We start from the raw sequence: 17,584 nt of genomic DNA, 5'->3' as shown, positions 1-17,584 counted from the left end.
CTTTGTGCTCCTTATTTGATAACAAAAATTTACAAGTTATCTAGAATATCCACACATGATAGCTTGATAGTATGTGGCTTTTCTTGCCTAGACTTGTCAATCCAAAAGTTTTGTCATGAATGTAGGGGCGATGAATTGTGTGATATCAAAGGTGTTAAAGATGGGACTCAAGGGGTTATGCAACGGGAATTGGAAAAGAAAGATGAAAGCTCTATCTATCCAACATTTAATCGACACATTAAAAAAGAAAGATGGAAACTTTGCCTTGTGTGATCCAGTGACAATTTCGTGTAAACATGCTCAGGCCCGTTACATAAAAAGTGGCTCACCATACACGAAGTAGGAATTGATGATGAGTGGACAAGGCTCTTGAACCTTTGGGTGGTGTTACGAATTCGTTTGCCATGATTTTTAAATTTTTTTGGTATTGCTAGAGGGAGCAGGTTCTAAAATTACATGCCACTAAGGTAGATTCGAACCTAGTATTTCCACTTTAGTAAGCATGGGAGCTCACTAAGGTAGATTCAAACCTAGTATTTCCACTTTAGGAGGCATGGGAGCTATCGATGGGCTATAGCCAGGAAGGCATGCTATGTCGGTCGGGCACCACTATGTTTAAGGGCATTGTGTGTGTCCTTGTTTGTGAAGGTGGATGGGGGAGCCATGTGACCTACCTCTTTGAGTTGGCAAGGATGTGCCAAAAAGACACAATGGCAATGCATAGGAACGTGTGCTGAGGCACGCTATGTCGGCCGGGCACCACTATGTTTAAGGGCATTGTGTGAAGGTGGATGGGGGAGCCATGTGACCCACCTCTATGAGGTGGCAAGGATGTGGGTTGAGTGTCAGAAAGAAGGAATGGCGATGCATAGGAATGTGTGCTGAGGCACGCTATGTCGGCCGAGGTGGCAAGGATGTGGGTTGAGTGCCAGAAAGAAGGAATGGCGATGCATAGGAATGTGTGCTGAGGCACGCTATGTCGGCCGGGCATCGCTATGTGCATCATTGTGTGTGTCCGGGTGAAGGTGGATGGGGGAGCCATGTGACCTACCTCTATGAGGTGGCCAAGTATGTGGGTTGGGTGCCAAATGGACGGAACGGCGATGCATAGAAACGTGTGCTGAGTGTACACTCTTTTTAAGTCCACGGCAACAAGCCCACTTTCTTCTTCTTTTTCGTCTTGTGCATGACTGACTGATGAGATGCAAAGGCGGGACAGGGTGGAGATGGTGTTGTGGTAGATGCGAGGTTCTGCAAGTGTCTCAGGTATTCATTTCACCTTGTGGGTTGCTCTGTGAATGAAAAATGGCAGCACAACCCCAGCATCAGAGCTCCGATCGTCGTCAAGATCAACATCAGCAGGACACTACTTACACGAAGGTGTTTGTGGGCGGTCTGGCTTGGGAGACGCAGCGCGACGCCATGCGCCGCCACTTCGAGCAGTACGGCGAGATCGTCGAAGCTGTGGTGATCGCAGACAAGATCACTGGGCGCTCCAAAGGCTACGGATTTGTGAGTGTTCTTTAATCCGATTAACAGCTCCGCCCCACGCCCCGCCCCGCCCCGCTCCGCTCTACACCGCCCTCCTCCTTCCTTCTTCCCTTTCGGATTTGTGGGTCTTCTTCAATTTGATCTGTCTGATCGATCGCCCCTCCGCCCCATCATCTCTTGTCTGTACGACATGCTCCACCTCACCTGTACGGCACACACATAATCATCTGGAGCGTGCTAATCAGTAGGGTTATCGCATAATTATGCGGCACATTTAATCACTTGCCTTTTCTTTGGGTCTAATCATCCATCTTAATCATGCTTTTATAAGTATGCACATTAAGCTAATCATATAGTATAGCACAGGCTACTGAGGCAGCATACATTTTCTTTTCAGCCTAATTATCCATCTAGACTATGTATGAGAGTACTGGAGTAGCATTTCCATTTGGGGTGAATCATTCGTCTAGAGCATGTATGATAGTATGTGTGTAAATTATGTTTGCATGACATTGAGAGCATGCACTAGAGTGTATCTCACAGTTGATCACCATCTTCCTCTAGAGAGAGCATGTGCAAGAGTACATCAAGTACTACGGAAATTTGGCTTTGGTAACAATCCAGCATGTAAACTCTGGAAAAATTGTGGTTGCAGGTCACTTTCCGAGAACCTGAAGCTGCAAGAAGAGCCTGTGCAGATGCAACACCCATCATTGACGGACGGCGTGCAAACTGCAACTTGGCATCACTGGGTGCGCACCATCGAGCTCGCCCTTCATTCTCTTTCATGCATGGTAAGGCTCAAAAAGAGAGGGAAATGCTCGTTGTGGTGTGTGCATAGCTTGGCTCAAGTGGGTCATTGTGTTCTTGATAATAACTAAACTTGTAAAAAGTATATGTGATTATACATGCTTTTACACGTGGTTAGCGTGTGTGCACGGCCACTGATGATATGATTAGCTGTTATATCCATAACATGCACTGAGGATGTTGATAGAACTACCTCTAGTAGTAGTAGTAGTAGCCCTTGGTAGGTGTGGTTATGCACTTGAAGAGAGCCAGATCAGTACTTCTGTTCATATACCCGTCTCTTTCCTCAAAGTCATATACTCCTGCCTTTTTCCTCAAAGTCATGCAGTCTGTGGATGCCCGATAGGCACCTTGCGGAGGGCCCTGCTTCCATCTAGAGTGCTTGAACTCATTTTATTGCAGCTCTTTCCAGAGAACTGTCTTGGAATTGAACTACGTGTTTTGTGTGTTGCCTTGGTGCTGATTGTGCTTCATCCTGCAGAAATGCACAGCTGGTTGTCTTGTGCGTGAGGATATTTTTGTGATCTACTACTACTGATTGAGATGCCCCCCTCTAATTATCCGGCTCAGGCAACCGCTTTCGAGTCATGGCTCCCATCCAGGCAACAAGCTCACATCCTGGAGGATCCGTGTACATGGGTGCTCCGGCCTATTTTCAACAAGGAAACTATGCTTTACAGTATGGCTTCCCATATCAAAGCAATGGGTGAGTTCAAGATTGCAACCTTTGTGATAATGAAAAGCAAGGTTGGATGAGACGCAGTATATCATATATTGGCTCCATTACTTAGATTTTTGGTCATTACTAAAGTGCTCTTCTGGTTCTCTCATGATTTCTTTCTGTGCAGCTACCCATATTCTCAGGAACTAGTATACCAGCCGGTGCGTATAGCATGTGTTGCCTACCAATATTTTATTTCTTGGCTGCTTGAGATTGTCCAAGATGCTTTGTGGCATAAGCCTCGTGTCATGTTTATTGAACTAGGCTTGCCGTGCAGGGTATGTACAACCCATATGGCGGTCTGCAATATCCACAAATTTACTCAGGGTCTACAGCCATCGCGAGTTCTGCTTTGTATCCTTACATGCAATTCTTTCAACCACCTTCGCAGAGCTTCTCTATGCAGCTCCCCCAAGTAGTGCAATATGGTGCTGCGACGACAATGACAACTCTTCCTCAACAACCATATGCAATCGTACCCCTCCCAGCTCCTGTTACATCTACTGGTAATTTCTTTTTTGGCATGCCTTTTTAGTAAAGAATGTCAGGTTCATATTGTGCCGGGCTGTACATAATGTTGAATTCTGTTTTTGGGATAAGCAGGAGCCACATTGGGATACTCTTCAGCTAGTACAGTGGGAAGTCCCGGACTGAGCCCCCCTCCACAGCTCTTTGCAGTTCAGCAGCAACAGTTTTCTCAAGTACCCAAATTGGATCAGCCGTCAGCTTGAGTTTTACGAGCTCCGTCACAGAAACACTACTCTTTAGTCATGCATTCATTGGACACCAGTAATTACAAAAAGCTTAATATACAAACCCATATACAGATAGGTTCGATGTAAACAGCACACATAGAGTCAGCCCACCACACCCCACATGCAGATATTATTATTAATTCATGAACCTTGCCCATCTTGATGGGTCAACAGGCCGGAATCACCTTAGAGTTTCTTCAGGTAAGCCCCTTAGTCACGGGTCGTGAACACATTTGTCGTGAACACATTTAGAATTCTTTTACTTCACCCCTTAATCAACCAAGCAGCTCAAAAGTGGTTTTTGAGCTTCACTCACATAGAATTCATTATCAGGCACATATACACTTGACCGAACATGGAGCTGGACAGCTCCATGCTCACATTCCTTGCACTTTGATCCAAGTTACCCATGACTTGAATCATTGTTTTTGTTTTCATTAAAAAGAAAATAAAAAAGATAAAATTGTAGGTTGAAACTCTCTTGCTCTCTCTGCATGTGGCTTATTTCTTTTATGTCATTTTCATGTTCATGACTAGAATGAGCCTTTTATAGGTTTTGTGTTGTATTTAGAACCATGGGTTATATTCAGGCCAAACAGGCTCTCTCTCTCTCTCTCTCTCTCTCTCTCTCTCTTTATATATGTGTGCATTGTATTCAATGCTCAAAGACAATCATATGATAAACAATTGCAAGGTTTAGAGTAGATTTCTAATGATGGTATGGAAGTGAGATAAGGAAAAGAATGTTGAGAGAAACAAATGAGGAGGGAGTTGATGATGAAAAACCAACATCAAAGCACTACATGCTGATTTAAGTTCGATAAAAGAGGATCTGAGCATTGGCATGAAATGAATCATTGTACTTGTGTAAAAAAGGAATATATGGATGCATTACATCATGTGATGATGATAATGGTGGAGATTTAGTATACTAAGAGCTGGATTGGGATGCTCACATAATATCATTCCAGCACAATGTTATGCCTATTTTTGGTAATGCTGAAGCACTTAAGCCAAAGGTGTTGAATGACAACTTGGGCATTGAGAAGCTTCATAAATGTTAATATAACTTGCTTCATATCCAAAGCATAGACTAAGGATATAAGTAGCTTATGGATGACATATTTGTATGAGTTTTTTTTTAAATATCTAGTGTAATAACTTTAGATAAAGTTGCCTTTGTAGCACAATCTTTAAGAGCTTTTTAATATTTTCTTTGACTTGCTTGGTATAACTTGGATTCAGTCTTTATCTTTTTTGTTTCATAGGTACTATATCATCTTTAAGAATGATTTTGCATTGGTATAGATCTATTTTGCCCAACACATCTCAACAATGTTCAAAATAGTAAGTCATTTTTTCCTTGAGATTCCAAACCTTTTTTTATCTTTTTCGTTAAAAGCACAAGTTTAGCTTTCCTCTTACTACACTTTATGGGAGGTATTGTTGGGAATGGTCCTCGCACCAAGGCTCTTGCTATACCATTACCTGAGTACTTGGTATTTAGTCTCCACAATTGTGAAAAAATGGTCTACAATTCCTTTGACCAAGTTAAATAAAAAAAGAAAGATCCAAATATGCTATTTATGTGGTGGAAGGATAGGCCTTTTCATGAACTTGCTTAGCCAGAGGACACTCACAACCTTGAGGTTATGGAATCTCAATGGATAGGCCAAATCATAGAATCTCCTAGCTAAGCATTCTCATGGGCAAACATAATTGGGATGGGTGACCTCCTAGAAAGAGGGACTCACCAAAGTCCCAACACTTACATACCTTGGTTACAAATTTCTTGAATTGGCTTTTGATTGTGATTGACTACAAACTTTGAGGCAAGTCACAATAATGTTGATTACCTACATAAAAACAAAGTTGGTGACCTTGAGACAAGCATAAAACACATTATAAAAAGAATGCAATTAGCTATAGTGTAGTATTGCATGTCTCATATTTAGAGATAAGTAGCTCATGGACAATGCATAATATGTAGGCCATGCTACTAGAACACACTAGTCTAGCTTTCCTTTGAATATCCTTTCTCGGAAACTTATATACATTGGTTATGATCCATTGCATTGATTTGTGGTTTTGATTGGTTGTGAGGTTTGGAGCAATGTTGTTCTTGATTGTGGGTTTTATAGGAGAAGGCCAAAAACAAAGACCTTGCATAATAAGACAAGAACGATTTTAACAACAAAGCAATTAGATAGAGAACTCATGAAAGAATGCAAGTATTATGTACTTTAAATAAAAGAGAAGTGAAAAAAGAACCTCTTGGGTTGAGAATAGTGCTACAATTTTTTTTTCCATCACACCATTTTGTTTACATATGCAATAAGCCCATAAATAAATATCCTTAAAACCTCTCAAAGGTGGAAGTGAAGAAATGGTTAAACGAGGGATTCTATCTGACATGACCTCTCCTTTTTGCCTTCCTCATACTTCAGATAACAAGAAAGATTGCTTGTTTTTAAAGAATTTTAGCTATCATGATTTGAAGAAGGCCATCATCAAAAATCTTAATTGCTATTCCTAGGATTGATACATTTTGCTTTTCTAGGATAGATAATCGTTAGATGAGAAAAAAAATTCCCAAAACTCCTCAAATATGGTTTAAAGGGTATCAAAATGAATAAGGGGATGTTGGACAATCATCATCCTAGAAATGGGAGATAATCATCCTAGAGAAATAGGAGAGCAATCATCCTAGAGAAATGGGAGATAATCCCTTAAATTTTGACATGAATATGCAAGTTAACTTTGATCAAGTGGATACAAGGAAAATAAAATAATCTGGATAAATTTAAAACAAACAAGCCCACAATATATAATGATATACTTCATAGGGGAGACTCAAATATCAACAAGGATATAGTTTTATAGGAAGGTGAAGAAGACAAAAGAGAAAAACAATATTCTAAAAGCAAGATAGAAAGAGGACATCAAAGGTTGGGGAATAGAATAAGCCACACCCAACTCTTATATTTTATGTTTGGGTGGAGCCATGATAGACCCTTGATATTATATTGTTTCACAACAAAGTGTAGACCTAAGGGAGTAATGTGATGAGTCATTACCTAGAGCTTGTAATATACTTTAGATATACGCATAGTATAATTCACATCAACACTTACTGGCACTCCTACTAGGGCGACTCTTATATTTTATGTTTGGGTGGAGCCTTGATATTATATTGTTTCACAACAAATTGCACAAATAAGGGAGTAATGTGACATGTCATTACCTAAAGCTTCCAATCTACTTAAATATAAGCATGGTATAATTCACATCAACACTTATTGGTACTTCTACTAGGGAGACTCTTATATTTTATGTTTGGAGCCTTGACAGATCCTTGATATTATATTTTTTCATAGCAAAGTGCACATGTGAGGGAGGAATGTGACGTGTCATTACCCAGAGCTTGTAATCCACTTAGATATAAGCATAGGATAATTCACACCTACTTAGATATAAGCATGGCATAATTCACTCAACACTTATTGTTGGCACTCCTACTAGGGAGACCCTTATATTTTATGTTTGGGTGGAGCCTTGATAGACCCTTGATATCATATATTCCTATGTTATTATGGAGCCTTGATAGACCCTTGATATTATATTACTATAAATAATAAAATCGAGTGAGGATTTGCTTTGATTAGATGGGTAACCTTTACCATCCATAAAGATTTGTTGGTCTACATTACTTTAATATAATGTCAAGGACAGTGAAAGTACTTATATTAAATTAATAGAGGAGCTTAAGAAGAAGAAATAAATAATTGAAGGCCAGACGACCACAAAATCTAGCAATATATGAGAAACAAATTACAAAAAACAATGAAAGATTAATCATTAAGGTATCCAATTAGCAACGTATTAAAGAGTAATGGATGAGATTAATTTAATAAATTTAGCATTATACATGTTTTCAACACGAAGAAAGTTGTAAAACTTGGTAGGATTTCGATGAAATTAGCACATGCCAACTTAGTATACAAATGCACCTACAAGAATTTTGGGAAAAAAATATTTACCGATTTATAGCCTTTACAACTAAAACCCATTTTCAAGTGGTATTATTAGAACTTGGAGAGAAATAAACTTTTAGAAATAACATTAAAAGTTGGCTAGAAGAGTAAGAAGAGCAGGTTAAGAGAGCCAAGAGAGAAACATTAAAATGGTTAAAGACCAAGAAGAAACACGAAATCAGATGAAAATTTTCCTCCTATCTTCCACAATTATTTCAAAATAAAAAATAAATCAACCTGCATGATTTTTTGTGTCAATCATCATTGCACCTTAATTTAGCTACACATTGGATGGTACAATTATCATAGGCCAAAATCTTTTCCAAGATTAACCTCAGATCTAAATTCATCAAGAAAAATACAACTTTAAAATAGCTTTTTATACTTGTTATGTATAGTAGGAGTTTATTATCTTACCTTTGGTTTAACAAATGCATGCACAACTTTCTATACTTGTTATGGATAATAGGAGTTCATTATCTTACCTCTGGTTTAACAAATGCATGCACAACTTTCAAGTGTCTGATGCATAATATTTATCATGAGTGCTTATATGACGTCATACTCGTATTCCTATATGATAACTTTGTTTATTCCAAGAATGAGGAAGGGCATGAATTACATCTTTAGAAAACATTATGACAAAAGCCAAGGGACAATAAGTTTTATGTGAAAATGTCCAAATGATTCGTTTTGCTAGAGGCAATCTTCTTGGGGAGCTCGAGTGCTTTTGAAGCACAAGAAGGACAGTACTTGACGGATTTGTGAATTACAAGAAGTTGAAGATTAATTTAGGACATCGACAATATACACCTAGATCTTGTAAGCAATCTTAGAATGGTAAACTCCAAATGTGTTGAAGACATGAGAAGTTTGTTTGAGTGGAAACAAAACAAGGACTTTTAAAAAAAATCCAACCCTTTAACAAATTTAAGTAAAAAGAAAGCATGATTTGCTTGGGATGAAAAATGTCACATGACATTTGAAACCATTAAGGAGGAAACAACTGAGAACTGTATACCCCATGAGATGGTTCTGATTTGTTTGTTTATATTTATAAGTTTATTTTACACTAATGTAAGAATTTTCTTTTTTCACAAGTTTATGCAAGTTATAATTGTTAATCTAAGGAATTTTACTTCACAACTTTCCAAGAATCAGAGGTAAGAAGCATTTTTCATTCTATTGTTCATTTAAAGTTTATCAAAGTTTAAGTTATTATTTGTATATTATATTACTAAGTTTGAATCTTTGGTTGCTCTGCAGGTTTTGAAACTCTTTATTTTGTTGGTATTGAGGATAGTTCGGAAAGGCAAAAGGTAATAAGAAAATTTTATTCTGTTGTTAACTCACATTTTTCTCATCTTTAATTATTAATGTGGGAATTTTCATTTTGTGATTTAGGTTAAAAAGTTCATTAGGCTCATGGTCATTTGGTTTAGCTTTGTAAAATTGTTAATTTTGAGTTTTTTTATGTTCTTTCAATGTTGGTTATTATCGAGTAACTTATATTGATGTATCATTTGGTAAATATTTATTTACTTTATTTGTTTCACTGTAGATGTGCCAAAGAAGGAAGACCAAAAGTAGTATACACACTGTGGATGTTTTCAACACTAAGAGATGAAGAGGGAAGGGCATGGTATTAGAGTTTAGCTATTGGTGCAACTATGACAATGGAGGTTCTTATTCAGCATGTGTATATGCATAAAGAAATATTCTTTTTAGTTGCATAAATGATTACTAAAATATGTTTTATGTGCAGCATGTTATAAAGATGGATGCTTGAGCACATCGCAAATAAGGATAGCTTAAGGGACCCCCTTTGAGAACAATTTGGCATTGTCCCAATACATGGGGCGTATTCCAACTAAAAATTATGGTTATTCATAATGCATTTAGCGCAATGGAAAGATTTCAACTCCTTGCCCTTAAAGCACTATGCAAAGTCTTGTGCATCTCCTGCATCTCCAAAAATGCGGACAATATAATTTTCTTAGCAAGACGACGGTCTATGGCATATCCAAGGGGGCTATACTTCCAATTTCCTTGTCAATAACAAGCATTTGCAAAAAGTGTAGGGGAGAGAGATGCAACATGCATCGTTGGTGCCATCATGTCTGGCACTCTACCCCTCAACAAAAGAAGGTGCAAGGCTACAAAAGATAGCATTAAAAGGCTAAAATAGAGCAGTGTAGTTGCAATTTTCAATCCACACCAATGTTGTAATGACTTCTTTATAGAAACATATCTATAATTGTTTTGTTTTAATTCATGTTCTGATGTCTTAATCTTGCAATGGTGAAATCAACAAGTGTTGTAAAGAAATTTCAAGAAAATTTTCACATATTTGAGGCCTTGGCATGCACCCTAGAGCCCCACTCCCCTTCCTTGCCTTTGCCCTAAATGGCCCTGGTTGGGTACAAAATAAAGGGTGGATTGCCCTCCTGTTTGAGCCTAGGTGCCTTGTGCTAGCCTCCCTTGCTATTTAGGGAAAGGGGGAGGGGGGTTGGGGTGCATTCCAAGACCCAAAAAAATTTGATTTATGTGTTAAGATCATCATATTCTTTTCTCTTTTAAACACACACACACACACACACACACACACACACACACACACACACACACACACATTTCAAACCCATTAACTTCAAAGTGGCTCACATCATGATTATTCAAGTGCAAATAGACATAAGAATAAAAAGATTGAAAATTTTATTAAATCAAGCGCAAACTTAACACATCGAGAACACTTGCTATGATTATTACAAGTCGTCGTGACACAAAGGTCATACTAATTTGAAATCCTTCATCATTATTGTGACTATCTTTGCATGGATAGCACAAATATTTACATCCTCAAGAAGGCCTCGAATAAGGATACCAAAAATGCATCCTCTGAAGCTTCTTATAGAGATCTGAAAGCAAGATTTTGCAAATGCAACTTTGAGAATAACTCTCCAAGATCTCTCTAATGAGGCATGAGAAAGGCACCTTGTGGGAGTAATGAGATCAATCATCTTCTGAAGTTTGATGTATCTCATGGAGTGCCTTTACCCTTTATTCACTCCTCATTGGCACACGTGCCAAGTGCTAGGCCTAGGGGGATGAGGTTTTTACCTGTAGTCAAGTCCCTGATTCAATGAATGATGAGGTTATGGTGGAGGTGGAGGTGTATTCTCCTCAACTGTAGATCCCCCAGGTCCTCCTATCCCCTATTGGCATTCCTCAAGGGTTGGAAGGGGACCCATATCACTAGTGAGGGTATTCATTCCACATTGTCCTAGAAGAGGTGGAATATTATGTCCTATCTATTAACCACTCCATAGATTAACATGGTTTCACTTGCCCAACCTACCATAAGGCACTTTGCCTTCTTACCTATGCTTGAATGGGCACTTATCTTTTGTAAGACGGTGCTGGAACATATAAAGCAGCCTTATCATGTGCCTAATATCAAAAATGGAAAATCTTGGACTCCTCCGTGTACATAGTTACTTAAGACTAGTAATAGAGACTATTCCATTTTTAAGTTTGGCCAGTATAGTATAAAAACTAGTCATTTGTATTTAAGTCATTTTTTATAATAAGCAAGGCACAATCATTCCCTTGTAATAGTTTAGTTGTGAGCTCTCCTCTTCCCTCTTCTAGCTTGCTTATATGCCATTGAATCTTGCTTGCTTAATGTATGCATGCTAGATAGGTGTGATTTGTAGGTTATCTTCTCGCATTAGCTTCCATTCATTCCTAGCCTATTATGAGAGAGAACAATCGTAGAAGAGAGCTATCTATTTTATAGAGAGCTTTACTTTCACCCCATTGACAAAGGAGCATTTTGGTGTGATAATGGAGTGAGGACGTGACAGATGAGCTAATGCACACACATTGGGAAGTTACGTTTGTAGCTCTAGTTAAGACCCAATGACACATGCTTCAACAAGGTTAAGGTAAGGCTAAGGTAAGATCTTGACTTGAACATATTTGGCACATGCCAAGGGGACTAGCCTAGGGCTTAGTAACGCCTTAACCACAAAACCAAGTTATAGTTCTTCTCCATTTGGATGAGGAACATAGAACGTTGGGAAGGGTAAAGAGCTAGGATCAAGGACTACCTCATATGAGCTAATGCACACACATTGGGAAGTTACGTTTGTAGATCTAAGTTAAGACCCAATGACACATGTTTTAACAAGATTAAGGTAAGGCTAAGGTAAGATCTTGACTTGAACATATTTGGCACATGCCAAGGGGACTAGCCTAGGGCTTAGTAATGCCTTAACCACAAAACCAAGTTATAGTTCTTCTCCATTTGGATGAGGAACATAGAACGTTGGGAAGGGTAAAGAGCTAGGATCAAGGACTACCTCATCACAAAGAAACCCACAAGGACATTCACAGAATGTGTCCTCGGCCCATAGAGTGAGCCTACACAAACTCAAGGCTAGGCTAGCAGTAGAGGACAAGCACCATTAGAAAATGCATAGCTCAACCCCATATGGCAAGCACCATTAGAAAATGCATAGCCCAATCCCATAGGACAAGAGATCACATACCCTAAAACATAGGGTTTTACGTAACCTTATCCTTATGTTCGCATGCCACTCCACGAGAATATGTAGAAGACATGTTGAGGATGGCATTTAAAATAGGAAGGGGCACTCATAGTTGGGTAAAACCAAGATAATCCACATCTCAAGGATGATGACTAAATTTGATGGAACTTGAGATCCCATTTAGTACACCTAGAGAAGTTAGATGAAATTTGCAAGGCCATGGGATGGATTGAAAATCTCACCAAGATATGCTCATTCGGACTCTTCCTTAAAGGCAAAGCATGCCAATGGTTTAGATCTCTAAAACCACTTGAAAAGGCCAGCTATGAGATCTTGACACACACTTTCACTGTGGTATTTTCACCTGGTGGAGCTATATGGAGCCCCATTTCACAAATCTATGATCCCTATAGGAGGAATGTGGCATTACATTGCTAGAACCAAGTATCTCCATATGAGATGCACAATACCCATGAAAGTATGGGATGATTTATCTCTTACTGATTGATTTATGAATGGTCTTAAGAGCAAGAGGCTTCACGGCCACATCTCTATAGGTCTAAACATTACATCTTTGATCAATGTTATCATGAGACAATAAACTTAGTGGATGCATTGCAAGACAAGGATGTAGAAGTCGTCCACCTAAACCAAGAGATAGGAGACTAAGATAATCAAAAGAGCAGCTTAAGAAGAAGAAGCCAAGGGGGTGAGAGATAAAAGAACCTACTCTAATCATCCAAAGTTTCATTGGCCAAGGGTTCCCAACCAGCACACTAGCTAAAGTCCTAGTCAAGGACATGGGGGGGGGGTTGTCAATGAGGGAGCTTGGTGGAGGGAGCTTTTCTTGGCTACTACTCTCTCTCTCTCTCTCTCTATACTTTAAACACTTCTCTCTAACTCTCCCCACCACTGTCTCCTCCCACCACCTCCCAGCCTAGCCTAGGCTATCCCAACCTAGCTCCTCCCTTCCTCTCTCTCTCTCTCTCTCTCTCTCTCCTACCATCTCTTTCTCTATATCCCTTCTCTCTCTCTCTCTCTCTCTCTCTCTCTCCTACCATCTCTTTCTCTATATCCCTTCTCTCTCTTCTCTCCCCCCTCTCTCTCTCTCTTCCCCCCTCCTACCATTTCTTTATCTCTCTTCCTTCTCTATACCTCTCTTCTCTTCTCTCTCTCTCTCTCTCTCTCTCTCTCTCTCTCTCTCTCTTGTCTCACTATCTTTTCACTCTTTTTTCTCTCTTTGTCTCTCTCTCTTCGAAGACTCCCTTATTTTTCCTTCTAGCACACTCTCTTATCTCCCTCTCTTCTCTCGCTCATACCATTTTTGTCTCTCTCTCGTCTTAATGTCCCTTCTCTCTTTTCTCTCTATATGTCTCTCTATTCACTCAATGTCACATCTCTCTCTTCTCTTTCTCCCCTACCATATCTCTCTCTCCTACCATCTCTCTTATATTTCTATATCTCTTTCTTTTTCTCTCTCTTTGACATTACATTCGTTTATGCAGACAAGTTATGTATGACATTTGTTCTTGTTGCAATTTTTCTTTTTACCCTCATGTCAAGTGACACACATTATTTTGGCAAAGAAAATTCATTTAAATGATTTTCACATTTAAGATCACAAAGACAAAGTGAGCGTCCAAGAGTGATTAATACCATCATTACAAAAACCACATGAATTGACAACAATACAAGATAGACAGAGGGATAGTGTTTATGATACCACTGAATTTGAGAGAGATCAAGACAAAGAAAAGGAATTTCATTAAATAAAAAACATGAAACTTTTGATTGCTTCCAAATTTTAATTAAGTAAAAATTATCTTACAAACTCAATTAATCTAGAGTAAATTTAACTACTTCTTCATCTAGATCTACACAAACTACACACAATCATCTTAAATGAGCTTCTTGTGCAAAATCTATACCAGCATGTAGGTCGAGGACTAATTTACAAACTCAATTAATCTAGAGTAAATTTAACTACTTCTTCATCTAGATCTACACAAACTACACACAATCATCTTAAATGAGCTTCTTGTGCAAAATCTCTACCAGCATGTAGGTCGAGGACTAATTTGATTCTCTTATGAAGGTATTTAGAATCAATGTCCACCTTCAATTCGTACAATGCAAAACCCCTTCATCTATTGATTTCTTCCAAAGGGTAGGATAGATAGTATCATACACAAAATCTAGCTGACATGCTCAAATTTGTGCTCTCCTAGGAGTCTTGTAAAATGGATACACATGCAACTATAGACCTGCTCAAGTGACATAATTATAGTGATTACAAATGCGATCAAGCACATATTATTAAAGCATGCAAACAACATGAAAATATTATGGCTCACCATAAATCCAAAAATTCTACCAAAGTGTTTGCTAATTTAAATTAGGAGGATCACAACAACGATGACAATATTCTCCATAATCCTTCTAATAAACGTCTAAAAAACATCATTTTCACCTATAACAATGAGATTCTCAAGAAAAATGCAGCACCTAATGGATGCAAAATAACCAAGAAACTTGTCTTGAAAAATAGGTTTGAGTATATCTTGTGTTCTAGACCTAATCTTGCAAATCCAAATGGTGAGCATGTAGAACACATTGAAATTTACATTTCATTATTTTATTTCATCTCAATCCAACGGTTCAATTTTAATTGAACTATTTGTGTTAAGCCTATAAATGCATTAGTAAGCATTATACATTGAAAAACTAATGACCATGTTTACCATTCAATCTAATCATGTGAATGAACATATAATATAAAGACCAAGCCCACTAATGAATTCCATTTTGTTACAAAAAGAAATTATTCAATTTCATAACAGTTGTAGAAATTGCATAGCCACATCATGCACCATGGCCAATTTCTAAGTAATAGTTCCTATGAGCATGTTAGAGGCACACATTTCCTATCCTCCATGCTCCTCAGATAACCCCTGTTTGAACAAAAAAGGTAGCACCCTTTGATAAGAAAACATTATCCTTTTGTCTTACATCAATAAAAGTCCTTTTTTGAACATGCGGTTGGTCTTGCAAATGTGCAACTATAGGGAAAGGCATGAATGTCGGATCACATTGATATGGTTATCAAAGTTTCTTTGCAATATTAAGTGGTTTTGCAACTCCTTTGTCTCTAAAAGGGAGGCACAACCGTTGGATCGCGTTGACGCTAGATACAAATGAAGAGGTTTGATCTCCCTATTTGAGTGGAACTCTATTGGGTAGTCCTGTCTGGATTGCTGCATGTCTTGAAGCCTTCTAGGGTGTGATAACATCACAAAGACAACACATCAATCGAGAAGTTAATAAGCTTCAAACAGATTCATGAACCTTTGTTTAAAGCTATTAATATATCATCCAAACAATATTTATATGGGCAGCACCTATGGTACATATGTATAGGTTCAAGACATCATTTTTGAGCTAAGGTTGAAAACAGGCAGCTTTTTCATACTATCTGGAGAATCGAAGAACAATGGATAAGTACCTAATAACTTTAAAAAAATCTCTCTCTCTTTTCTTTTCTTTCTAAAATGACTAAGGCTGCATGCCCAGTAACATGGTAAATGCTTCATGGCAAGACGAGATCAGCAGCTTGAAGGAAACAAGAAACAGGTGCACTTCCAGCTTTTCTAAGATAAGTAAAAGGCTCCTTGCCCTTCATGTATAGCATACAGCAATCGTTCCAACATAACCTCCTGCGAAACAGCCACCCAAAGCCTTAATAATAAGAATGCAGAGCTAGAGAAAAACAAGCCATCCAAAAAGACCCTCAAACAAGGTTGTGTAGCTAACCTTGCAAGAATATGGAGGCAGCTTCAGGTAATTAGCACAGGTCATGACACTTGGCAGATCTCCATCCACAAGCGTAGCATATGTTCTGGGTGACGTTCCTCCGCTTGCTCCACTTGGATGCTGCCAAGCAATATACTTGCAAGCTTCAGAATCTAGTTAGAGAAAATTCTCTCACTGCACAAGCAAACACGAGCACTCCAATTTACCTTACGGACAATAGTCAGTTTCGGGCGTAGTGCTGAAAGCCCCCCACAAGGAAGTTGTGGGGAACCAGTCACAAACCGCAGGAATGCTCTTTGCTGCTCTGGACTGAATTCTCCCATGATCTCAAGAAGCTGAGATGAAGTTACAAAAACAGAAGAAGCGCCTGAGTGGTGGCGAAAAAAAAACCCAGTAGCTTGTCTTAAACCATGTGCAAGACTTACATTTCTGATTGGTGGACTAGAGGCGTTGTAGCCATGGTCAAACCTCATATGCTCCACAAGTGTGTCAGGCTGTAACAGCACATCAACCCTTATTAGTCAAAAGGAACCCCAAAAAAAAAACAGAACAAGTGGCCTTGAAGCTCTAAAGAAAACATTTCCCAAAAACTGACCCGCCACATCTCACAGTGACCACAAAGCATGTAAGAAAGCTCCTCCTCGTTGAAAATGCGCAGTGATGATATCGGGAAAATCTGCAGCAAAGAGGAAACATATCCAGAAGCCTGCTTAGAAGCTTTTTGAATGAGGGAGGGCTGGGGGAAGAGGAGGAAATCGCGCAGGGGCGCGGGGGGGGGGGGGGGGGGGGGGGGGGGGGGTTGGGGCGGGGGGGTGGTTTTAGGCTGAATTAAAAAATAAAAGGCTTTTATGTAGATGCATGTGTACTCACCTGATTGAATCCTGCTCGAAAAGCCTCCATTTGGGGAGCGATCCCTGTCTTCACGGAGGCATCTACTGTAAGTGCTATGTACTCTTCAAGGTTTTCCATATCCACCTGCAAAAAATCCATTACAAAAGACATCAACAGTGCAGTGGATAGTGCTGGTGGGCGCTCTCGCAAGAGTGGCTAACACACCAAAAGGGGAAGAGTCCAACATCTAAATATAAAATACAGAACCCTCAACAAAACAAAAGGCCTTTTGTTTAAAAGCATATATATACCATGATGTTCTCTCCTCCTGGCTTTAAAGGATACCCTGGGTATCCTGGAAGGGTAAACTCCAGGCAAAGATCTTCAATCCTGGTGTTACGGAAACACAAGCCTTGTCTGCTTTCTTTCGCCGACCGCTTCAAAGACTTGAAATGCTGCTGCTTACGAACGAGATTCTGCATTTCCTCTAGAGTGCTTCCAAGCTCCAAATCAATAGACTTGATGTCATAAAGATCAAGCTCCTGCAAAAATGCTTTTCCATATCAGTCCCACCCTCAC

At 39.1% G+C, this 17,584-nt stretch overlaps 2 protein-coding genes across 3 annotated transcripts in view; one reads left to right on the top strand and one right to left on the bottom strand.

Annotated features, from left to right (window-relative positions):
• The first annotated feature begins 1,163 nt into the window (after positions 1–1,163).
• On the top strand, positions 1,164–3,838 carry LOC147607063 (putative RNA-binding protein ARP1). Its single transcript, XM_086791369.1, has 6 exons — positions 1,164–1,512; positions 2,147–2,285; positions 2,872–3,007; positions 3,150–3,183; positions 3,300–3,528; positions 3,626–3,838. The coding sequence occupies exons 1-6, from the start codon at positions 1,306–1,308 to the stop codon at positions 3,751–3,753; spliced, it is 873 nt and encodes a 290-aa protein (XP_086647495.1). The 5' UTR covers positions 1,164–1,305; the 3' UTR covers positions 3,754–3,838.
• Positions 3,839–15,162: 11,324 nt separating this feature from the next.
• LOC147607061 (E3 ubiquitin-protein ligase UPL3-like) overlaps positions 15,163–17,584 on the bottom strand; it is a 42,718-nt gene continuing 40,296 nt past the window's right edge. The window contains exons 11-18 of one of the 2 annotated variants that reach the window (XR_015264910.1): positions 17,317–17,547; positions 17,045–17,149; positions 16,770–16,850; positions 16,600–16,668; positions 16,381–16,509; positions 16,175–16,294; positions 15,867–16,077; positions 15,163–15,637 (exon numbers count right to left, since the gene is read on the bottom strand). Coding sequence is in view for 1 of the 2 variants with exons in the window: in XM_086791577.1 (XP_086647703.1) it covers positions 16,012–16,077; positions 16,175–16,294; positions 16,381–16,509; positions 16,600–16,668; positions 16,770–16,850; positions 17,045–17,149; positions 17,317–17,547 (801 nt within the window). In the remaining variant the exon portion in view is untranslated. Of the gene's footprint in view, positions 15,638–15,700; positions 16,078–16,174; positions 16,295–16,380; positions 16,510–16,599; positions 16,669–16,769; positions 16,851–17,044; positions 17,150–17,316; positions 17,548–17,584 lie in introns of those variants that run through there. The other variant, XM_086791577.1, reaches the window with a different exon arrangement.

Source organism: Cibotium barometz, chromosome 56 (genome assembly GCF_041138505.1).
Source record: "Cibotium barometz isolate CiBa-2024 chromosome 56, ASM4113850v1, whole genome shotgun sequence".
NCBI lineage: Eukaryota > Viridiplantae > Streptophyta > Polypodiopsida > Cyatheales > Cibotiaceae > Cibotium > Cibotium barometz.
The sequence above is the reverse complement of the archived record's forward strand: the minus strand, read 5'-3'. Positions and strand labels throughout refer to the sequence as shown.

Coding starts and splice junctions, on each gene's coding strand:
- LOC147607063 (XM_086791369.1), top strand. CDS start 1,306: ATGGCAGCACAACCCCAGCATCAGAGCTCCGATCGTCGTCAAGATCAA. Junction 2,286..2,871: donor TTCATTCTCTTTCATGCATG/GTAAGGCTCAAA, acceptor TATCCGGCTCAG/GCAACCGCTTTCGAGTCATG. Junction 3,529..3,625: donor AGCTCCTGTTACATCTACTG/GTAATTTCTTTT, acceptor TGGGATAAGCAG/GAGCCACATTGGGATACTCT.